Below are 25,860 nucleotides of genomic sequence, written 5' to 3'. Positions count from 1 at the left end.
TTCGGTTCTCTTTGCTTCCTGAGACCCACTATCTGTACCTGCCCCCATGTTGGAGGCTTTGGCTGCCCTCCTATTGGTGAAAGTGGGAGAAGAAACCTGCCTGTTGCTCAGAGAATAGTTTTCATTGCTGAGTGCAAACTCCCTGTTCCGGAGCCTTTCCCGCTTGTGCTGAGGAGACAGCTCCCGGGATGGGCGCTTGGACATGGACGCTTCACCCCCATGGCCTCTAGGCTTAGTCCTCTCGTGCTGCCTTTGCTAGACAGGAAACCATCTTTCCCCTTCCACATCTCCATTCTCTAATTCTTTTTGTTTCTTGATTTGTAGTTTTATCTCTTCCAACTGGTTGGCCAGGATTTTGTTTTTGTTTTGTTCACTTTGGTAATTATCCTGAAGGTCATTATTTTTAGCCCTCATTTTCTTCAACTCTTCTTCTAAAGATTCAAATGTTTGATCTGTGTCTTAAGCTTCTCGATCTCGTGGTTCAGGTCCTTGACTTTGTTGTCCTCCTGATTTCGGTTCTTTTCATTTTCTGATTTGTTTCTTGTTTCATTCTCCACCTGCTTCAGATAGTCCAGAGTGCCCTTCCTTTTTGGCTCTTTGCATGCAGAGTGGAAGGGATGCCATCCTCAATTCGTAGGTCATTCCTTTCTAGAAGATTAGAAGCGTTCCTTGTATAATCTCTGTTCATTTTCTTGTTCTGCTCCAGTTTTTGAGTGAGCTCTTTTATCAGTTTCTCATTTTCCTTCTCCTTTTCATTCAAGTATTTCTCTCACTTACAAAGCTCAGAGTCAATGATTTCAGCTTTTCTAACTCGGACCTAACTCTGCTCAGTTTTATCCAGGCGGTCCTCGGAAGACTCCAGTTCTTTCACTTTGACTCTGAGCATTTCCAGCTCAGAGGAGATTTTCTTAGTCAGATTCCTCTCCTCGTTTAGACTCAGACAAAGCTGGGTGCAGTCATTCTTGCTCCTACTAAAGGCCTCTTCCAGCTTCTCCAACTCAGCCATTCGTTTCTGCAGCCTCTCAATCTCGGATTTCAGTTCCCTGGTGCGGTTCTCCTCCTCTTCCAGCTTCTCCTTCATCAGGTGACACAGGTCCTCTGCTCTCTTAATCTCCTCATCCTTGCCTTCGATTCTCAGCACCCGCTGGCGCAGCACTTCGATCTCAGCCAGCATGCTGGAGTTGCTGCCTTCTGCCTGAATCACCTTGTCCTGGAGATCCAGGAGCTCATCCTCTGCTTTCTGGAGGTTTTTCGTGGCTTCCTCCAGTTCATCCAGGCGGCGACTTAAGCTTTGTAACTTGAACCGCAGATGGCGGCTGGAGGCAGTGTCCTTGTAGCTTGTAAATTCAGCCATATCTACTGCCAGTCAATGGGGCTTCCAGGGCATCGATTCCACTTGAGGAGATGGGAAATGGTTACCTTTCTCTTGGCATCCACAACCTTCTTGGCAGCTGGAGACCATTATCAGTCTAGAAGGAAAGCAGAAGGCATGTCAGTTAGCAAACCTCAAACCTGCACTTTAGCTCTAAACTGTAAAGAGTTCCTCTTTGTAATCCTTTTGCCTTGAACAGAGCAGGTATGCAGATCTGTTGAATGACTGAACTTGAATAAACCTGCAGAAAAACACTGGTTCTTTATAGTCGATGCTGAGCTGCGATAACTAATTTCACCCTGATGAAGAATGCTACCAACGGCAGCACGGCAAAAAGGTGCAGAAGGAAGCCCCCACACAGCACAGGCCATCAGAAAATTCTTACCACCATTTGCCACCTGCATCATCTCAGGAGAGTCAATGACCCCTTCTATACGCCATTAAGTAAACTGAGCCTCGGTTTACTTAGTTGTAAAATGAGGACAATGACACCTCCTCTCACTCTCTCTCCACTGCATTGTTTTAAGATAATACGTGGAAAACCTTGGTAACAAAGCACAAAACTATCCTGAGATTATTATAAGGAAAACATTATATTTCACGAGTTACTGTGACCTTAAAAATGATACAATCCATCCACCTTCATATAAATGGCAAGCTTCACACGTACTAACCCGATCTTCCCCCACCTGCTACCAACGTCTCTTCTCCCAACAGTGTAGGCGGCTTTGTATGTGAATTTAGGTATTGCTTGACCCTAACCAGCCAACAGGCAGTTTCTACAAAATTTGCCCTTTGGCACTATAACAAAGCCCCCAGAACCTAAGGAAGATGTGAGAATAGATGTGTTTCTTTAAAAACAATTTCACTGGGGATACACACCAAACATACCATCAGTTGCTCAAAGGAAAGGGAGGAAGGAGAAAGTTGAAGTGAGCTATAGTTTTGTACTTCATTTCCTCATATTTAAATGAATGGTTACTGTATTTTTTTAAAATATAGGTTTAACCTTTTACTATGACTCTTAAAAGTAATTATACCAATAAGAACCAAAGTTAGTAAGATTATTAACTAGAACCCTTAAAAGTATATTTCAACGTTTAAAGTTATTTTTTAAAAAAGGGAAAGACAAGATGCTATCGACAAAGGCCAGTAGATCTGAAAATTAACCAAAGAGAACAGCTTTTTAAAAAGCACATTAGGAGAAAACAGTGGTCAAGAAAAGATATGACTAAATTAACAAAAGGCAGCACAAAGTGAAGAAGATGGAGAGAGAGAAGTTAATAGACAAGGGAAACAGAGAGCCCAACATGAGAGAGTTTAACAGGCAGCCCCAAAGATGGGGCAGAGAGAGCAGGCAGCAAGCTATGTTTGAAGAGATACGAGCTAAGATTTCTCAAGGGTTGGTGAAAGATAAGGAATATTGTATTCGGGAAGTGTCCTAAACAGGAAAAAATTAAATCTGCCACTTAGACATATAAACATACAGAAGAATCCCACACAGAGATAGTCTAAAAGCAAGTGAAAAAGACAATTCTCAGTCTGTTAGTACTGCTGTAACAAAAATCTCAACTGGCTAATTTATAAAGGATTGAAATTTATTTCTTACAGTTCTGGATGCTGGACGATCCAAGATCAATGTGAGCAGGTTCTCTGAGGTGTAGGCCTAGCCTCTGCTCCCAAAATAGCACCTTAAGTGTTTGTGTCCTCACATGGTGCAAGGGGTGGACGGGTCAGAGGGGTGGAGAACTCACTCTGGAGCCCATCTACAGGTGCTAATCCCATCAGCCAGGGGTTTGCTCTAATGGCCTCAACATCTCTTCAAGGTCCCACTTCTTTTTCTATTTTTAATATTTTTTTTAGTTGTTGATGGGCCTTTATTTTATTTATTCATTGTATGTGGTATTGAGAATGGAACCCAGGGTCTCACTAATGCTAGGCAAGTGCTCTACCCCTGAGTCACAGCCCCAGCCCCAGCCCCAGCCCAAGGCCCCACTTCTTAATACTGTTGCACTGAAGATTAAGTTTTCAACATTAATTTTGGAGGAAAAACATTCAAACCACAGCCACAATCTATAAAGAAACAGCAAGTGAATCTCTTCTCAGCATAAACCTTTCAATAGGTGTCAAGTAAAAGATAAATGACACAGTGATACCTTTAAAGTTCTAAAACAAGTAACTGCAAACCTAGAAGTACATGCCCAACTAAACTATAAAATTAATATTAACAGTTGGTAGAGTGTTTGCCTAGCAAACACTGAGCCCTGAGTTCAATTACAAGAACACCAGAAAAAGAAAAAGAAATTAATAAACAATTTAACTTAGTTAATTCATTAGCCCATCAATGAATGAATGTAAGGACATGCATAAACACCACCAGATGACACATTCTTCTCAAACTCACGTAAACCTTTCACCAAGATATCAGAAACACTTTCAAAACAGATAAAAGAAAATAAAGCCTGAGAGTTTATTAACAGACCTCGCTGAGAGAACTACTCAAGGATGTAATTCAGAAGACAGAAACTGATCCCTTAACAAAGGCAGGAGACTGAAGAAGGAAGGGTAAGCTAACTAAGTGAGCATTGGTTCAGTTAAACAATAAAAATTGGTGGTGTCCCAGAAATTTTGATATGCTGTCTCTTTGTTCTCGTTTACCTCTATTTTTTTTTATTTCCTCCCTGATGTCTTCTGTTATCCATTCATCATTCAATAGTGTATTCTTTAATCTCCAGGTGTTGGAGTAGTTTCTGTTTTTTATTCTGTCATTTATTTCTAATTTCAATCCATTATGATCTGATAGGACACAAGGTAGTATCCCTATCTTCTTGTATTTGCTAACAGTACTTTGTGGCATGGTATATGGTCTATTTTAGAGAAGGATCCATGTGCTGCTGAGAAGGAAGTATATTCGCTCTTTGTTGGATGGTATATTCTATATATGTCTGTTAAGTCTAAATTATTGGGTTTTTTTAGTTGATTTGTTTTGTTTTTTGTGGTACTGGGGATCGAACTCAGGGCCTTGTGCTTGTGAGGCAAGTACTATGTCAGGTGAGCAATCTCCCCAGCCCACTAAATTATTGTTATTGAGATCTATGGTTTCTTTGTTCAATTTTGTTTGGAAGATCTGTCCAGTGGTGAGAGAGGTGTGTGGACACTATGAAAGCAGTACTTAGAGGAAAATTTATTTCATGGAGCACATTCAATAAAAAGAAGAAAAAAAAAAAAAAATCAACAAATAAACGACCTAATACTACAGCTCAAAGCCCTTGAAAAAGAACAAGTACACACCAAAAGTAGTAGAAGACAGGAAATAATTAAAATCAGAGCCGAAATCAATGAAATTGAAACAAAGAAACATCGAAAAAATTGACAAAATAAAAGTTGGTTCTTTGGAAAAATAAAATTGATAAACCCTTAGCCACACTAACAAAGAGAAGGACAGGGCTGGGGAGATAGCTCAGTTGGTAGAGTGCTTGCCTCGCCAGCACAAGGCCCTGGGTTCAATCCCCAGCACCGCAAAAAAAATTACTAAAATTCAGAACGAACAAGGAAATATCATGACAGACACGATTAAAATACAAAACATAATTAGAAGCTATTTTGAAAATCTATACTCCAACAAAATAGAAAAATCTCGAAGACATCAACAGGTTTCTAGAGACATATGAATTACCTAAACTGAACCAGGAGAACATACACAATTTAAATAGATCAATTTCAAGTAATGAAATAAATAAAAGAAGTCATCCAACAAAGCCTACCAACAAAGAAAAGTCCAGACCAGATGGGTTCTCAGCTGAGTTCTACAAAACCTTAAAGAAGAGCTCATTCCAATACTCCTCAAAGTATTCCATGAAATAGAGGAGGAGGGAACTCATTCTATGAAGCTAATATCACCCTGATACCTAAACCAGACAGAGACACATCAAGGAAAGAAATTTCAGACCAATATCCTTAATGAACATCGATGCAAAACTTCTCAATAAAATTTTAGCAAATCGCATACAAAAATATATTAAAAAGATAGTGCACCACAATCAGGTGGGTTTTATCCCAGGGATGCAAAGGTTGGTTCAACATCCGGAAATCAATAAATGTAATTCACCATATCAACAGACTTAAAGTCAAGATTCACACGATTATTTTGATAGATGCAGAAAAAGCATTTGATAAAATACAGCGCCCCTTCATGCTCAAACACTAGAAAAAATAGGGACAGTAGGAACATTCCTTAATATTGTAAAGGCTATCTAGGCTAAGCCCATGGCCAATATCATTCTAAATGGTAAAAAAACTGAAAGCCTTCCCCTAAAAACTGGAACAAGGCAGGGATGCCCTCTTTCATCACTTCTGTTCAACACTGTCCTTGAAACTTTAGCCAGAGCAATTAGACAGACCAAAGAAATTAAATGGATATGAATAGGAAAAGAAGAACTCAAACTATCCCTTATTTGCTGATGACACGATTATGTATTTAGAGGAACCAGGAATTCCACTAGAAACTTCTAGAACTCATAAGTGAATTCAGTAAAGTAGCAGGATATAAGATCAATGCTCATAAATCTAATTGCATTTTATACATAAGTGATGAATCCTCAGAAAGAGAAGTTAGGAAACTACCCCATTCACAATAGCCTCGAAAAAAAATAAAATACTTGGGAAACAATCTAACGAAAGAGGTGAAAGACCTCTACAATGAGAACTACAGAACACTAAAGAAAGAAATTAAAGAAAATCTTGGAAGATGGAAAGATCTCCCATGTTCTTGGATAGGCAGAATTAATATTGTCAAAATGGCCATACTATACACTATACAGATTCAATGCAATTCCAATTAAAATCCCAATGACGTACCTCACAGAATAAACAAGCAATCATGAAATTCATCTGGAAGAATAAGAAACCCAGAATAGCTAAATCAATCCTTAGCAGGAAGAATGAAACAGAGGGTATCACAATACCAGAACTTCAACTATACTACAAAGCAATAGTAACAAAAACAGCATGGTATTGGCACCAAAATAGGTAGATCAATGGTACAGAATAGAGGACAGACATAAACCCAATAAATACAATTTTCTCATACTAGACAAAGGTGCCAAAAAACATGCAATGGAAAAAAAGATAGCCTCTTCAACAAATGGTGCTGGGAAAACTGGAAATCCATATGCAGAATGAACTAAACCCTTATCTCTCACCCTGCACAAAAATCAACTCAAAATGGATCAAGGACCCCAAATCAGACCAGAGACTCCACATCTTATAGAAGAAAAAGTAGGTCCAGAGCTTCAACATGTCGGCTTAGGATCAGACTTCCTTAACAGGACTCCCACAGCACAAAAATAAAAGCAAGAATCAATAACTGGGATAGATTCAAACTAAAAAGCTTTCTCTCAGCAAAGGAAACTATCAGCAATGTGAAGAGAGAACCTACAGAGTGGGAGAAAATCTTTGCCACTCATACTTCAGATAAAGCACTAATTTCCAGAATATATAAAGAACTCAAAAAACTCTACACCAAGAATACAAATAATCCAATCAACAAATGGCTAAGGAAATGAACAGACACTTCACAGAAGATCTACAAGCAATCAACAGATATATGAAAAAATGTTCAACATCTCTAGTACAAGAGAAATGCAATTAAAACTGCACTAAGATTCCATCTCACCCCAATTAAAATGGTGATTATCAAGAATGCAAGCAACAATAGGTGTTGGAGAGAATGTGGGGAAAAGGTACACTCATACATTGCTGGTGGGATGCAAATTAGTGCAGCCACTCTGGAAAGCAGTGTGGAGATTCCGCAGAAAGCTTGGAAAGGAACCATCATTTACCCAGCTATCCCACTCCTTGGCCTATACCTAAAGGACTTTAAATCAGCGTATTACAGAGATACGGCCACATCAATGTTCATAGCTGCTCAATTCACAATAGCCAGATTGTGGAACCAACCTAGATGGCCTTCAATTGATGAATGGATAAGAAACTGTGGTGTATATATACAATGGAATATTACTCAGCTATAAAGAATAATAAAATTATGGCATTTGCAGGCAAACGGATGAAATTGGAGAATATCATGCTAAGTGAGATAAGCCAATCCCAAAAAAACCAAAGGACGAATGATCTCACTGATAAGCAGATAATCATACATAATGGGAGGTGGGAGGGAGGCAAGAATGGAGGAAGGAGGGACTGTATAGAGGGAAAAGAGGGGTGGAGGGGTGGGGGGAAGGAAAAATAACAGACTGAATCAAACACCATTACCCTATGTAAATGTATGATTACACAAATGGTATGCCTCTACTTCATGTACAACCAGAGAAACAAGTTGTACCCCATTTGTTTACAATAAAAAATTAAATTAAATTAAAAAAATAAAATAAAAATTGGTGGTGGTGGTAGGGGTGCAGGATAAAATCAAAGTGGAACTAAACTAAAACACTTGACAACAGTAACTTGTAAATCATACAGAGAGAAACTAGAACTCAAGTGCTCTAAAGATTCTGTATTGTTTGGGAAAGGACAGTTACAATTAATTAATTTTAGACATTATTAAAAATAGATATTAACCATTTATCTGATAAGGGACTAATATTCAGAATATATTAAAAAAAAACTACAACTCAACAACAGAACAGTTTTTTAAAAGGACAATAAATAGAATAGATATTTCTCCAAAGAATATATACAAATGATTGACAAACATATGAAATGATGCTCAGCACTGTTAATCATTAGGGAAATACAAATCAAAGTTGGCACATAGCTTAACTCATTAGCTCCATTTAATATTTATTATTGGTACTGGGGATTGAAGTCAGGGACACTGAACCACTGAGCCACATCCTCGGTCTTTTTATATTTAGAGACAGGGTCTCACTGAGTTGCTAAGTGCCTCACTAATCTGCTGAGGCAGGCTTTGAACTCCCGATCCTCCTACCTCAGTCTCCTGAGTTGCTGGGATTACAGGTGTGCACCACCATGTCCACCATCCTTTTTATTTTTTATTTTGAGACAGGGTTTCACTAAGTTGCTTAAATGAAAAAATCTCAAGGACATCAAAAGGATAATAAAGGAATTTATGAACAACTCTGATCACAAATTTGATAATCTAGATAAAAATGGGCTAATTCCTTGAAAATTACAATCTTTCTAAACTCACATTAGACAATCTGAATAGAAGCATATCAAAGAAATTGAACCACTAATTAATAACTTTGAAAAGCAGAGTGTACCAGGTCCATATGGGTTCATTGGCGAACACTACCATACATTTTAAGAGAAAATTTTCCCAATTTTCTACAATTTCTTCCAAAAGTTAGAAGTAGTGGGAATAATTTTTAACTCATTCTATGAGTCCAGCATTACCCTAATAACCATACTGAAGACAATATAAGAAAACTATAGACCAATCTCTCACATAGATGCAAAGATATTCCACAAAATATCAGCAAATCAAACCAACAATGTATAAAAAGAATTATACTACCACAACCAATTAGGATTTATCCCAGATATGCAAGGTTGGCTCAACATTCATTACATCAAAAGGTTAAAGATCAATAGGTTAAAAGAAAAATAACAGGATCATTACCAATAGATGCAGAAATTGTATTAATAACAACCAACATATATTCATCATAAAAACTCTCAGCAATCTGTAAATAAAGGAAAACTACCTCAGCAAAAAAACCTATAGCTAACATCATACTTAAAGATCAGTAACTCAAAGTTTTCCTGCTAAGAGTAGGACAAAGCAAGAATGAAGAATGTCCTCTCTCCACCATTCCTTTCAATACTATTCCAGAAACCTAGCCAATGCAATAAGATAATAAAATAAAAGGGATACTGACTAGGAAGGAAGAAATAAAACAGTCTGTTTACAGCTGACATGTCTATGCAGAAAATCCAAAAGAACTAAGGGGGCGGAAAAAAGCCACCTTGCAATCATAGAAAGGTTGCAAAAGAGGCTAATATATAAAAGTTGGTTGCATTCCCATATACCAGAAATGAACAAGTGGAATTTGAAGTTAAAAACATAATACCAGTTATACTAGTACTTCAAAAAAGAAATACTTAGGTATAAATATTTTAAAGTACAATATGTACACACATCTTATAGTGTTATGCAAACTACAAAATGCTAATGAAAAATGTCCAAGACAAATAAATATTAAGATATTCCACATTCATTGGTAGGAAGACTCAATATTGTCAAAATGTCAATTCTTTCTAACTTGACCTATAGATTCAACACAATCCCAATCAAAATCCCCACAAACTGTTTTGTAGATATCGACAAATTGATTCTAAAGGTTATATGGAGCCGGGCACAGTGGTGCACGCACACCTGCTCAGGAGGCTGAGGTAGGAGGAATCCAAGTTCAAAGTCAGCCTCGATGACTTAACAAGAACCTAAGCAACACAGTGAGACCCTGTCTCTAAATCAAATACAAACCTGGGCTGGAGATGTGGCTCAGTGGTCAAGTGCCCCTGAGTTCAATCCCCAGTACCAAAAAAAAAAGCTTATATAGAGAGAGGCAAAAGACCCAGAAAAGCCAACCCAATACTGAAGAACAACAAAGCCAGACACACTATCCAGATTCAAATTCCTATTATAAAGCCATAATAGTGAAGACATTGTATACTAGAGAAAGGATAGATCAATGGAACAAAATAGAAAGCTCAGAAATAGATCCATATAAATATAATCAACTGGTCTTTGAGAAAAGAACAAAGGCAATTCAATGAAGCAAGGACAATCTTCTATAAAAAATGATGTTGAAACTGGACATCCATATGTGAGAGAGAGAGAGAGAGAGAATCTAGACATAGGCCTTACACCCTCCACAAAAGCACAAAAAGTCTCAAAATCAACTGTATACCTAGTGAAAAATACAAAAACTATGAACCTCTAGAAAACAATACTTAGATGGCCTTGGGTAAAGTGATTATTTTTAAAGATCCTAATTAAGGTATAATCCATGAAACAGGACTTCATTAAAGTAAAAAAAAAAAAAAAAACTGCTCTACAACAAACATTGTCAATAGAATGAGAAGACAAGCCACAGACTGGGAGAAAACATTTGTAAAAGATATTTGACAAAAGATTATTAGCCAAAATAGGCAAAGAACCCTTAAAACTCAACAAGAAGAAAATACAAGTTAAAAATGGGCAAAAGATCTACATAGACACCTTGCCAAAGAAGATATATAGGTGGCAAATAAGCATATGAAAAGAAGCTCAGCACCATATGTCATTTTGGAACTGTAAATTAAAAAATGTAAGATACCACCATATAACTATTAAAACGAAGAAAATCCAAAACAATGACAACACCAAATGATGGTGAGGATGTGGAAATGCAAAAAGTACAACCACTTTTGAAGATAATTTGACAGTTTCTTACCAAACTAAACATTCTTATCATTGATCCAGTAGTTGGACTACTTGTTATTTACCAAAATGAACTAAAAACTTACGTCCACACAAAAATCTACATGTGAGTATTTACAGGAGCTTTACTTGAAATTGCCAAAACTGGGAAGCAACTAAGACACCCTTCAGTGGACAAAGAGATAAACTGGTACATTCAGGTAATGACGTACTTATTATTCAGTGCTAAAAAAAAAAATAAGTTATCAAGCCATGAAAAACTTGGAGGAACCTGAATGTGGACGGCATAAACTCATCAATCAAAAGACAGACTGGCAGACTGGATTAAAACACACACACACACACACACACACACACACACACACACAACAACAATATGCTGTCTTCAAAAGACTCACTTACTAGGAAAAGACATCCACAGACTGAGGGTGAAAGGTTGGGAAAAACATTACTTACATGGACTGCACAAACAAGCATAGTTTCCATCCTCATATCAGACAAAGCAGACTTGAAACCAAAGTTAGTCAGAAGGATAAAGAAGGACATTTCATACTGCTTAAGGGAATCATACACCAACGAGACATAACAATAGTAAATATATATGCCCCAAACAATGGAGCATCTACGTACAAACCCTTCTCAATTTCAAGAATCAAACAGACCACAACACAATCATACCAGGTGACTTTAACACACCTCTCTCACAAAAACTAAACAAAGAAACTATAGAATCAAATAATACAATGATTTAGACTTAACAACATATACTGAATATTTCTCATCTATCAAAACTACCCAAATCTAAGGAATGAAATGGAAAATCAATTACAAGAGGCTTACAGGACCTCAAATGTACAAAATTATAGCAGACCTACACCAAGGCACATTATTATTATTATTATTATTATTATTATCATCATCATTATTATTATTAGAATGACTAACATCTCTTGCAATTAGAGAAATGCAAATCAAAACTACTCTAAAATTTCATCTCACTCCAGTCAGAATGGCAATTCTCAAGAACATAAGTAATAATAAGTGTTGGCGAGGATGTGGGGAAAAAGGTACACTCATACATTGCTGATGGGACTGCAGACTGGTGCAACCACTATGGAAAGCAGTATGGAGAAGCCTCAGAAAATCAGAATGGAACTACCATTTGACCCAGCTATCCCACTCCTTGGTCTATATCCAAAAGACTTAAAATCAGCACACTACAGTGATGAAGTCACATCAATGTTTACAGCAGCTTAATTCACAATACCTAAACCATGGAATCAACATGCCTTTCAACACATAAATGGATAAAGAAAATGTGGCACATATTCATAATGGAATATTATTACTCAGCCTTATAGAAGAATGAAATTATGGCACTTGCTGGTAAATGGATGGAACTAGAGAATATCATGCTAAGTGAAATAAGTCAATCCCAAAAAACCAAAGGCCAAATGTTTTCTCTGATAAACGGATGCTGATCCATAGTAGGGGGTGGGTAGGGAAGAATGAAGGAATTTTGGATTATGTAGAGGGGACTGAGAAAAGGGGTGGGGTGGTGGGGACGGGAAGGACAGTAGAATGAGACAGACATTATTACCCTATATATACATATATGATTACATTACTGGTATGACTCAGCATGATGTACAGTCAGAGGAATGAGAAGTTATGCTCCATTGGTGTACAATGTTTCATAATGCATTCTACTGTCATGTATAACCAATTAGAATAAAATTATTTTTTAAAAAAAAGTTCAGGGCTGGGGATATGGCTCAGTTGGTAGAGTGCCTGCCTCGCAAGCACAAGGCCCTGGGTTCTAATCCCCAGCACCGAAAAAAAAAAAAAAAAAAAAAAAAAAAAGAGTTCAGTTCAGGACATATTAATTATCTATCAACCATTCAGACAGAGACATTAAAGAGGTCACTGCATATGGAGATCAATCATTCAGAGACATTAAAGAAGCCACTGTATGGAGGTCAGTATGGACTGAAGATATAAATCTGTGAGTCCGTTGGGCATGGTGGTGCACACCTATAATCCCAGCATCTTGCGAGACTGAGGCAGAAGGATCACAAGTTCAAAGCCAGCCTCAGCAACTTATCCAGGCCCTAAGCAACTCAGTGAAACCCTGTCTCTAAATAAAATACAAAAGAGGGCTGGAGATGTGGCTATGTGCTTAAGCATCCCTGGGTTCAATCCCCAGTACCAAAAAAATCTGTGCATCAACAATAAGCAAATGGTTTATGTAACCATGATCTGGATGAGTTTGCCAAGGAACTGAGTGAATACAGTGAAAACAAGAAGTCACAGGTCTGAGCCCCAAGGGGGTCAATATTTTTTTACTGGTAGAGATGTAGAGTAACTAGTAAAGCAGACAAAGCAAAGTCAGTTAAGTAGACAGAAAACTGGGGAAAGTATATAGCATCATGGAAGCCTAGCCAAGAAAGTACTACAGAAAGGAATGATCAACTCTGTCAAGTGACAGTGACTGAAGAGAGAAAAAATTGAAAGCACGATGAACTGGGACTAAGAGTGTAGAATGCTTGGCGTGTGAGGCCCTACTTTCCATTCCTAACACCTCAGGGGAAAAAACATAAACCAGTAACAGTGTTGGAAACAGGAACATTAAAATAGAATGAAATCATTGAGAAATTAGGGACAGTGACCCAGAAGATGACAGCAACAATAAGGGCACTGGATGATATAGTCTGATAAGATTAGGTTCAAAACTAGCGGAAAAGAGGGAAGGAACACAGAGCCACAAGAGAAAAACCACTATCATTTGAGGGAAGAGTTTATGCCAATAATAATTCAATCAGAAAGCCCAGAACAAAAGAAAAGCAAATAAAAGCGGAAATGCCAAGTGCCAATCCTCAAGATCATGTCCGTGTGTGCTGGCTGCACTTTAAGCCCAGAGACACCAGGTGGAGCACAAGCGCAGCTCACAAAACAGCAAGGCCTGGGGCCCTGGAAATAACTGACCCAGGCTCTCTCCTGCCTCCACCTCACTCACCTCTTGCCCTCCCTGTGATGGTCTCTCCCTATCCATCACTCTGCTTCTCTGAGTATATCTTTCCTTTCTCACCTTTGCTTCTTTCACTCTCTTTCCCTTCTTCTTTCCCCAGTCTCTGTGCTTCCTCATTTTCCAAAAATGGAGAATAACTTGTTTGCATATTTATATAAAGAAATGTGTTCCCTTATTCCCATCACAACTCCTAATTTGAGTGCGACATACAAAACTCTTGCCTTTAGCCTTCTGCCTAGTGGCACCGGAAAAGCCAGACCAATTTATACACAGAGTGGAGGGGTGGAGACCGAACTAAGCATGGGTCATAAACCAATTTTAAATGAGTAGAAAGACAAAGGATTTATATTGGCACAACAGTTATTAAAAGACAAATGGCATATGATGTGTCTACAAACTGTATATCCTTGTAAATATGTCTTAAAGCCACTAAATTACATCTTAATAAAGCTATTTACAAAAAAAAACAAAAAACAAAAAACAAAAAACAAAAAAAAACCCAGCTAGGCCAAGAGGTGCACACGTGTATCCAAGCTCACTCAGAGGCTGAGGCAGGAGGAGTAGTGAGTGTCCAGGAGTTCATACCAGCCTGACAATACAGTAAGACTTGTCTCAAAATTAAAAAAAGGGGCAGGGGAGATAGCTCAGTCGGTAGAGTGCTTGCCTTGCAAGCACAAGGCCCTGGGTTCGATCCCCAGCACCCAAAAAAAAAAAAAAAAAAAATTAAAACAAAACAAACACCCCCAGTTTATCCTCCACCTGAAACATTCCCCTCAACACATCTCCTTTAAACTAGTTGATCCTAGAGTTTTCATGAACAATTCCTTCTTCAAAAGAAGGACATGTTGAACTTTAGTATAACCCCATCTAAAGTTATCATTATTCTGAGTTAGAGGAGTCCAGTTTTATTGATTTGGCATTTAGTGCCAATTCTATGTAATCTGTTCAAGACTCTTAAGTAATGGGAATCAACCAGCATAACGTGAGGAATGAAAAGGCTAAACCTGGTAAAAAGATATTAAATCTCGGAACTATGAAGAGAAAGCAGGTATCACACAGGTAGCTAAAGATCATTTAGCAGTCAGACACAGTGTCATATTGCTCCTCTACTTTAAATCCTTTGAAGGTCCTTATTGCTCTCAGGATAAAGTCCAAACTCCAAAAATGGCACAGGAAGCCATTCATGCCTGGGTCCTACCTCTTTGGCATGCCTTCAATTGCATCAGCTCTGCATTCTTGTACTCTCTCACCTATGGGTGGGATGCTTCATTCCTTCTTATTTCTTCACATCCCACTTTAGATGAGCTGCTGCAGCACCTCCTTTTAGTCTTCTGTATCCATCCCATCACTGCATTTATGAAAATGTACTGAAGTCTTATTTATTCACTTTATCTTCCCAGCGCGACTGCTTATTCACCACTGTATTCGCAGTACACAGTGGGAAGCCTAGCACATAATAAATGCTTTCAATTTGATGAATGAATGGCTGGATGAGTTTCCTAATTATTAAAAGGTTGATCAGCCCCTTGGCGCGGACCATTAACAGAAAATATTTAAAATAATGTCAAGGCACTGCTCATGGATTACAAAGGAAGAAACTGTTGGCAAGAATGGATAGAGACAGCACAGAACAACAGATCCTGTGGGAATGTTCTGAAAGATTCCACCCTGTACCACTTGCACTGAATAAAGCCCCCTTCTAGCTTACAGATCTATGCTGTGGAAACAGGACAAAAAGAACAAAACCACAGCACTCTCTCAATAACCTCCAGCTGTAGTTATTGGACCAAGTGTCAGATAAGAAGCAGAAAATATTTCTGGATCTTCCTCCACTCCTTAAAATGGAATTTCAGAACAAAGGTAGCTAAAGATCATTTAGCAGCCAGACACAGTGGCACCTTTCTGTAATCCTAGCAACATGGGAGGCTGAGGCAGGAGAATCACAAATTCAAGGCCAACCTCAACAATTTAGTGAGATCCTGCCTCAAAAAATATAAAGGGCTGAGGATGTATGTAGCTCAGTGGTAGAGCACTTCTGGATTCAACTCCCAATATTGCAAATAATAATAACATAAAAATATTAAAAATCACTTAGTCCACTAATTTTAAAACTGGACTCTGCAAACCCCTTCAGGATAATTCCTGAGGGAAATAAAACAGGGGAGAAGGTTTAAGCAGGCTGAGCCATAAGGTTTTTCTCACTTAAGTCAACCAAAGCAACTGATTTTTCACTTCTTACTTTACTGGGTTACTCACATATGATTGTATAGACGAAAGAGTTTTATAGCTTTTATGTAAAATAAAACCATCTATTTGGCCCAATAAAAACTTACTTTAAAAATGAGGAAACAAACTCAGAAGTAGATACTATTATTTCCCAAAAAATTTAGCAAAGCCAAAGATTTCAGTAGTCTTCTCTCATATCCAGTATTCTTCCCATTATACAAAATCACCTCTATAAAGTCTTCAACATTTTTATAAAATGAGGAATTCTCAACCAGGTTTGGTAGCACACACCTATAATCCCAGCTACTCGGGAGGCTGAGAGAAGAGAATCAAAAGATCGAAGGTCACCCTGGGCAACTTAGCAAGACCCTATCTCAAAATAAAAATTTTAAAAGGGCTGGAGATGTAGCTCAGTGGCTCAGTGGTAGAGCACCCTTGGGTTCAATACCTATTACCACAAAAAAAGTGAGGATTTCTGTATACTACACTCTAATTATACACAGACTAGTAACAACAAAGGTATAAATGAACAGATGGAACTACAAACTAAGTGCTACTATACACCAGGGCAATAAATTAAGTATCTCATATAACAGTTTCTCCAGGAATCCCATATCCACTGTTTATATGTTCTTAGATTATTTCTCTGTGTCACATCCATACAATGACAATATGGCAATCCTTGGGCATATACAGGGCCTAACAGAATAAACCGTACGTAAGTCACAATAACAGTAACTATTATTACTATTACTCTATTCAGCCTGTACAATAATGTTATGGGGCCCTTCAAACTTGCCCCAGGTCACACAGCTAGTAGGAAGGATAACCAGTAGGGAATACAGGTCTAGTTCCAAAGTTCATAACACTACACTGTGTTGTATTCATGGTTCTTCTCTATGTCTCAGAGTTCCTTCCCCTGAAAACACAAAACAATATCAATCCAACCAATCTCCATAGTAACGCCAAGAAATAGTCAATGAACTTATTTGAAAAGTCCTATGAATCCTTAAGGTAAGTTGGTAAGTTGCACCAGGCAGACTCTTCCTAAATAGCAACTTGTTAAGATTATTCTTTCTATCCAAAGTAAACAAGGGAATAGATCAGAATAGGGTTAGGATGCCTAACCCTTATCTTTTGAGTCTAAACAGAGTCAGAGAAAGAAAGGCTTTGCTGCCTCCGGGACCATCCACAAGGGAAGAGGTAGACTCCTTTCTTCCTAGTACCTCCCTCACTCCCTGGCAAAATTCATTATTTAGCAGATATTTCGGGAATATCTATGATACACCCAGCATTTTGCAAAGTGCTAGAATGAGAAAATTAAGACCTCCCCCTTGCCTTTCTGGAATCAGAAGACATAGGCAATTACAAAGCAATGACAAAGAAGCTTTGCCTCCCACCTCACGTAACATAGCACACATCCTTCTGCTTCCTGCCTTCTTACCCAGCTTATTTTTGTTTAGCACATTTTACCACCATACATACATACTAGAAGGTGGCAACTGGGAAGAAAATTGCATTACCTCGGATAATCACAGGAAAGTAAAGAAAGGGAAGGACAGCCTCATCTCTTAATGCCAACTTCTCTCACACCAGTGTCTTGCTCAGTTCCGATTCATGCTAGAAAGATGGCAATTATCTTTCATGTGGGGCTCATTTCTGCCAAAGTTCTTGAACTTGGTTCCAAGTGGTGCTATCCAGAATTTTAGAAACTGGCTCTTCTTCCTGTCCTGGCAGTTCAGGAAGGTCTGAAGTAGAACATAATCAAGCCTGCCCTGCCCCTTCTCCCAACACAGCTGCCATGATTTACTTCCTGTCCCTAATAATCATTTAAAGCAGGAGTCGGCCAACTTCTCTCGTTTGATATATAAGTATACAACCTTAGGACTGAGGTCTCTGTCTCAACAACTCATCTCTGACATGGTAGTGTGAAGCAGCCATACATAATATACAAGTCAATGAACATAGTGTGTTTCAATTAAACGTTATTTACAAAATCAAGTAGGAGGACTGCAGGCCAGAGTTTGAGTTTGCTATCTGCTCTTTAGGAAAATCCGAGTGCTATTTTTAAATAGCTTAATTTTGACCACATCTAATTACCCATTTTAAAACCTCAGGCCATCTAAGCATATCTCACTACCACTTCTTGAGGGTTCTATTTAATTCTAGGCTTCAGTGACTTTTCTAGAATCAAAAACTCATGTATTTTGGACATGCAAATTTCAGGGTTAGTAGCTCAACTAACATTGAGATTCTTTGGATTGGGAAGGATTTAGAGATCATCTGACTCAACCTCCCACTCAGTGCAGAAGTTATCAAGCAAAAGTAGTCATTCGACTCCTGTTCAAACACTTCTAATGACAGGAAGGACATTCACTTCCCTCCAGGACAACTCACTCCAACTTTGGACAGCTCTATGGTTAGACACTTTACTTGTTTTTCTTCTTAGCACATTTAGCCACCTGATTACTTGTGAATTTGTTTACTGCTTGCCTCTTTTACCAGAATGTAAGATCTGTGCAGTAAGGAATGCAGTCTTTTGTGTTTGTGGTCGTTTGTACTGTTCTATTACCAGCACCCGAACAGCACCTGGTACGTGGTGGCTATAAAATAATCGCTTATTGTAAAGAAGTGGGGGAAATGATGCATTTGGGAAACTTAAAGTAAGTCAGTCTGGCTGACATGAGAGGCACAAGAGGAGGGGAAAGTAAATACCTGATAAAGTTTGGGTGGTTGATTTGAGGCCCTTGAAACCTCAGAGCAAGTGCAAAGGCTAAGGTTGTAAGGTTAAGGAAAACTTAGAACTTCCTCATCTCCCTTCTGCCCATTCTTCTGAGCCTCCACTGTGCCATTCTGATGGTGAACACCTTTTCTTAAGCCCTTTCAAACTGTGCCCCCCAAAGAAATGCACCACCCTAAATTTTTAAATACTTCTATCACTGCACCCACGACACTTACTTATGTATTTGTCTTCCTCTACTGGGCTCTCAGCTCTGAGAGCAGGGGCTGTGCTACCTTCCTTTTACTGTCTGAACACTAAACAAATGTAATGTTTTAATGTGGGAACCTTACAAAATGTTTGATAAGAAAATGAAGATAATAGTTTTACTGTATTCTGCATTGGCCAAACTATATTTAGGGGATTGTTTTCAGATCAGGGTACTACATCTACGAAACATTCTTAGCCTTTATGTCTAAGGCTGCAAACACAAATATCACAGAGATCAGGACAGTAAAATAAGCAAATGTCAGGGGCCTAGCAGGACTGTGGCTAAGAGGGGAGATTGGCCCCTACTTTCATATGAAATCTCTTAAATGTAGCCAACGAACTCAAGTTCAAAAAAAGAAGAAAAAATTTTAAAAACACCATCATGTAGGCCCTTTAAAGCACACTGATATACCTTCAAATAGATATGGGGAGCAAATTTGGAACCTGTTTTGAACAAAGGAATTCAAATATGAAGTAACACAATCAGAACTGCATTCTGAAAGACGACTGGCTAGGATAACCTAGAGGCAATTTTAACAGTCTAGGCAAGAGACAGGATATGAGAACCGGGTGTGGTGGCGCAGCCAGCCCTGTAATCCCAGCGGCTGGGGAGGCTGAGGCAGGAGGACTGCAAGTTCATAAACCAGTCTCAGCAAAAGCGAGTGCTAAGCAACTAGGTGAGACCCTGTCTCTAAATAAAATTCAAAGTAGGTCTGGGACATGGCTCAGTGGCTGAACGCCCCTGAGTTCAATCTCCAGTACCAAAAAAATGAAAGAGAGAGAAGAGACAAGAGAGAAGAGAGGAAGGAGGGAGGGGGAGGAAGAGGGAGGGAGGGAAGGAGGGAGGGAGGGAGAGATGAGGGAGAGAGAGAGGGAGAGAAAGAGGGAGAAAGAGGGAGAGAGAGAGAGGGAGAGAGAGGGAGGAGAGAGATATGAGCCTGAACCAGGGCAATAGTGATGAGGTAAAGAGCTGGAGGTGGATTTGAAAGATGATCTGGTCTATCCAGTTCTAATAATGAAGCCCAAGACTGAAAAAGCTAATCTGGTAGTCACACTACCAGCTTTGTAGGTTCATATTGCTTTTTTTCCCTCAAACTGTTAGATTTAGTTAATTTTAAAATAAATAAAACTTTACTTCTTATTTCTTTTGCAGGCAATATGGTATAATGATTAAAGATTATTAGTCTCTGGAGCCAGAAAGCCTAAATGCAAATCCTGACTTTACTAACTTACTAGCTGTATGATCTTGGGTAAGTCACTTGACTTCTCTATGCTATGATACCTACCTTTAGGGTTATATAAGTGTAAGTTAGTTATATGGTGTATATATAGATTAGTACTTAAAGCAGGACCTGAGTCATAAAGTATCAAGTTTTAGCTGAAATTATTGTTTTATATTTTAACTTCTTAGTTTTAATCCATTATCAAAATATTTTCTACTCTAGCTTATAAACATTCATATTTATAAATCTGATATGCATGTATCTATATCTTCATCTAAGTTGACACTGAAATTTTTAAACAAAATATAACCAAGAATAACCCCCTAAATGTCACTTAAAAAATGCTTCTCTAGATAAACACCTATCCATGAATTGGTACTACAACACCTGCATGCAAGTGTTCAATCAGCTCCAAAGCCAGGTCCACATTTTATGCTGGATTCACACGAGAAAACATTAAATACCTGACTTTAGCATTCAAGACACATTAGCTTTATAGCATATTCTTCCTTACCTTCACACTAGGAAACATTTCAAAAATGAAATGCCCTAAGCTCTTTCTATATGTATCTCAAAGTCCAATATAGTAATAATCATCTCTATACAGTGTGATTTTTGCTTTGTTTTGGCTTACCATTATTATCTTTCCACAATGAAATTGTACTAATTTTATAGTTTAAATAAAATCATAGCAAACCTTAAAGAAAAAAAAATTGTTATTAGTTAGCAGAACTAACTTAGTGAACACAAGCTGCCTTTCTAGGGATCACTGTGTTCTCATCTTTGCTCAATCGATTTTAAAATTTTACCAGGAATCACTGTCAAGTTTCCAACGACACCCTCAAGCTCCCAAATCAAACATCATTATAGGGAGAATCAAAATTTGACTCTGTCTTCAAAATATGTCCAAAATTCATTACCACCCCCTAGTCCAAACTACTGATTACTGCAAAAACTTCCTAACTGGTCTCCCCTCTACTATTGCTGGCTTTTCCTCACCCTCCATAGTCTATTTTTTGTACCACAATCAGGATAAGTCTAAAAACATGTCAGATCACATCACTCCTCTGCTCTAAACTCTCTGGTAGATCCCAACTCATTTAGAATAAAATTCACTCCAAAGGTGTCACCCTGTCAGGCTGTTCATGATCTTAGGCTGTCATTCTTTCCTTATCTCCTATTGTTCTTTCCTTACTGTTCTTCTCCAGTCGTATGGCTTACCCATGGGTGTTTGAGACATGGTAAGTCAGCTCACACCTTAGGGATTTTACACCTGTCAGTCCCTTTGCCTCAGATGCTTTTCTCCCAGATATTTCCCTGGCTGGATTTCTCACTTCTTTCAGATCTTAACTTAAAATTTCATCATCAGACACCTTCTTTGGTACCTTATAAAAAGCAGCAATCCCTTCAAGATGCCCATCACTATCACCTCACCCTTTTTTCTTTCTAACACAATCACCTGTGGATGTCATTTATGAATCTATTTATATCTGGCTAGTCATTTATTTTATCTGTTTCTATCCATTAGCATATAATGACAAGGACTTTTTCTATTTTATTTATTGTTGTATAATAGGTTCCAAGAATTGTGCTAGGTTTGTAGTAAGTGGTCAATTTCTATAGTCAGAATATCAGTCCAGTATAGAAAATATTCTATATATAAATAGGTAAGTATAAGTTTGTCAATAAAAATGATTGTTTTTTCCCCAAATTTCACCATATATATATATTACTCCCACAACAGATTGTGCCTATTTCCTACAAGGGGTTGACATGAAAGTGAGAGGTCTTATTATTACGTCCAGTCACTCCTGTGACTGGTTCCCATTTTCCAGACTCAGTCTTGATTTCCCCATTGCTTTACTTCCCCAAAGAACCTTTCTCTATCCTCTAGCTGCCAGTGGCAACCAAGGCCACTATTCCTCAGCTACTCACTGCTCAAAGGTCTCCCTTCTCTCATTCCTGTTTCTCTAGTGTTCTCCACTGCCCTGGTGGACACCAGCCAATAAAGTACTGGCACATGAAATCCTGAAAGGGCCAGAAAAAGAAACTAATTGCTGGTCAAAAGTTTTTTTAATCTGTTTATTTTGAGAGGCTTTTTAAAGGTTAAGTCAGTTACTATCTCAATCAAAAAAGTAACTTTCTTAAAAGGAAAACACTAGAGGACTGGGGATTTGGCTCAGGGGTAGACTGCGTTGCATGCACAAGGTCTCACGGTTTAATCCTTCTCGTACCATAAAAACAAAAGGAAAATGTTAATGACAATAGCACTGTATGAGACCTAGTTCTATCATTTACTATCTGTGTGAACTTGGAGAAGTTATTTATCCTCTCTAAGATCATTTCCTTGTGGTAATGATAACAGCACTAAATGGAACCTTATAGGTTGGAGTTATTATTAAGGGAGATAATGTATATCAAGTAGGGTAGTGCCTCACATTCAGTAAATATTCAATAAATGGCAGTTTAGAACTGCTTCTAAAGGTCATCAACTTCCACAAGATTTTTATCCTCATCAGGTTGGTTGACTGAATGAAGAAAATAAGTGAAGTACTTAGCCTAGTCTTTGTTTCACACCAGGTCATCAACAAATATCGACTTTCCTCTCTTCCCTTGTGGTAGTAAAAATTTGTAGAGGATTCAGAAACCACCCAATTCTACTGTTGTGCCCAGACTTAATGGTTCAACATACTTACCATTTAGGAAATTAAAGCTTTCAGTCAATCTTCTGGCTGCTCCCCTAATGTTTATAATCTTGGAAACAGCCACTATCTTTCAATGGTAATTGCTCTTGTCCTGGATAGAATATAAAAAGGAAGGAAGAGATAGGTAAATCACATCAAGGCTGAGCTGACCCAAAGACCTTCACATGTAGGACAGTGTCAGAAGAGAGACAAGAGCTGAGTCTACATCTTGACCATGAAGGAAGTTGGCTATGCCTCTCAAGAGAGAGAGGGGAGTGCCCCAGAACACTTCCCCTTTCCTATCAGATGATATGGTCCCAGGGCCAAACTGTCTTTCCTTAAATTAACAGGCCTATATATACACCAGTAGTCTAAACATTTATAGGACATCTTACAGCTGTGAAGCATCTCAGAAATCAATAGCTAAATGTCCTTTTAGTAAGGGAAAAAAGTGAAGCTTGGAAAGGGTGAGTCATACAATTACTTGGGGGTAAAGTTAGGACTCTACTAAAAATAAGATGTTCTGGAAAATGGGTAAGAAAAAATAACTATCTGTAGAGTATCTACTACATTCTGGGCACTATGCTTTATATAAGTCAATAATGTGATAATGTAATCCCTACCTTAAAGCATAAAGAATCTAAATTCCAAGAAGTCAGGTGACTTGTCCAAGGTCTTACAACTTTCCTAGTAAACGGCAGTCAGGATTTAAACCCAAGTCTTGCTGACTACAAAAGTCCCTTTACATGCTGACTCTCATTTTGCTGCTTCTTTTCTCAGTCCTCAAAAGGGCCCTGAACCACCAGATATCAATTAGACCTAAAAATAGAGCCTCTCTGTGTTGCAACCTTACCTCCAGTTTTATCAAGAGCAGACACCTACAGGAGAGCTGAATCTTACCACTAAATTGGAGAAGCATTACTAGAGATGGGAGATCTGGGTCAAATCTTCCTGTCTATGCTGGTCCTGAGGAAGAATGGAAAGGTAGCTTCTCAGTTAGTGGTGACCTAAAGCTTTTATACATGGCTTCACATTCAAATACCCCATTCCTTTCATCATGATCGCCTATCCCTCCCTTACACATCCCTGCAGACCACCTTTTGACTTCTTTCCAAGACTGTTGGTCTCTTTAATCTGATTTCCACACCTTCAAAACACAGATAGACACAACAGAATCCATCCCTGACTTTTCTCCTAGAGAGCTAAAAAGATAGAATTAACTAATTAATTAATTATGGTACTGGAGATTGAACCCAGGGGCACTTTACCATTGAGCTATATCTCCAGCACTTTTTACTTTTTTTATTTTTGAGGCAGTATCTTGCTAAATTGCTAAGGGCCTTGCTAAGTTACTGAGGCTGGTCTCCACCACCTTGCAATTCTCCTTCCTCAGCCTCCCAAGTTGCTGGTATTATATGTGTACACCACCACGCCAGGTAAAAGGATAGAATTAAGATGGAGAAATGTTAAGTTTTTTTTTTTCCCCCAAATGGTTTAAAAGATGAGAGCAAAAGGAGCCCTCAAGTCAATAAGCCTGAAGCCAAAATAATTATTGATACACAATAAAGACTGCTATAAAATAAGTATAAAGATATATACAGAGGGCAGTACCCAAAAGATGGCTTGGGAGGGTGTGGGGAAACTTTCAGCTTCCTGTGCCCTCTTTAAAAAACATTAGTCAAAGTAAAGCGTGATTGTTATTCAGACAGCTTCAAGATAATCCCTACAGGCCTTCTGTCCCTTCCCTATCACCATCCATCTCCACTCCTTCCCCACCCACTTTACACACACACACACACACACACACACACACACACACACACCCCTCTTCCTCTGCATAGTCTAGAATCTCACCTACATAAAAATTCTGAACTCTTAAGAAATGATGCCATAAATCTGGTCTATGGAACTCTAATACTTCCACACCTTAGGCATTTAGTAAATTTTGTCCTTTCCTGCTTTTAAAAAAACAAAAACTCTGGCTTATCTCCACTAACATCTCAATAGCCCAAAGGTGACAGTAACACCCTACTGAAACTACTGCCTCCTGCCCACCATCCACTGCCATATTTATTGACACATTACTAACACCCAAGGGGGCCTTTCTCTTTAAAACAAGACAATGCACTGCCCAAAGTCAAGCAAACAGGAACTCCAAATGATCCTTATTTGTTTTCAACTGTCTACATTCTCTCCTCATTTGTAAGGGATAGAAGCAAGCAGCAGGTAATTTCTTTCCTTATGAATGTCATTTACTTCTTGCATCCTCAGTGTACTGGTCTGTCACCACACAGGACGGACTGTAAATATCCAACTCTGTAGGGCTTCACAGAGCTTTCCACCCTAGAGATCCACCCCATCACTTCCCGCAGGCATCTCTTCTGGTGCCTATTGTAACTTTTGGGGAAGGCAGCGGTGGTGGTGGTGGTGTGTATACACTTATCAGCCTGTCCAAAAACCAAGATGAAAGAACCCTTACAGATCACAAAGAATCCATCCGACTGCCTCGTTTTCCTGAGGAGCAAGTAAGTCCCAGAAAGATTTGACCAAGGTTACAAAGCAAGTTAAGCATGGCTGAGGAGTTCTTTTGTTCCCAAAATACTTCTATAATGTATAAGCGCTATGGGGAACTCTGCTTCCAGTATGACCCCCTCAGACATAACGACTACAAACTGGATAAAATACAGAACACAATAAAAATGAACAAAGCTGACAAATTTTGGAAAGAAGCTGAAAACTGGAAGAAGGAACTGGTATGAATAATTCCTCATTTTTGGAGCTCTGGTTTGAGAGTGGTCCAACTAAAGTTCAAATTAAAAACCAAATCCGAGGGCTGGGGATATAGCTCAGTTGGTAGGGTGCTTGCCTCGCAAGCATGAGGCCCTAGGTTCAATCCCCAGCACCGCAAAAAAAAAAAAAAAAAAAAAAACCA

At 38.6% G+C, this 25,860-nt stretch overlaps 1 protein-coding gene across 1 annotated transcript in view; it reads right to left on the bottom strand.

Moving 5' to 3' along the window:
- Positions 1 to 25,860, bottom strand: part of Luzp1 (leucine zipper protein 1) — a 92,389-nt gene that overhangs the window by 4,386 nt on the left and 62,143 nt on the right. Inside the window, 5 exon segments of the mRNA XM_053743439.1 lie at positions 1 to 443; positions 446 to 604; positions 607 to 768; positions 771 to 820; positions 822 to 1,469. Of these exon segments, the coding sequence (XP_053599414.1) occupies positions 1 to 443; positions 446 to 604; positions 607 to 768; positions 771 to 820; positions 822 to 1,354 (1,347 nt within the window). The 5' untranslated portion in view covers positions 1,355 to 1,469.

This window comes from Sciurus carolinensis, chromosome 1 (genome assembly GCF_902686445.1).
Source record: "Sciurus carolinensis chromosome 1, mSciCar1.2, whole genome shotgun sequence".
NCBI classification, from domain to species: Eukaryota; Metazoa; Chordata; class Mammalia; order Rodentia; family Sciuridae; genus Sciurus; species Sciurus carolinensis.
The sequence above is the reverse complement of the archived record's forward strand: the minus strand, read 5'-3'. Positions and strand labels throughout refer to the sequence as shown.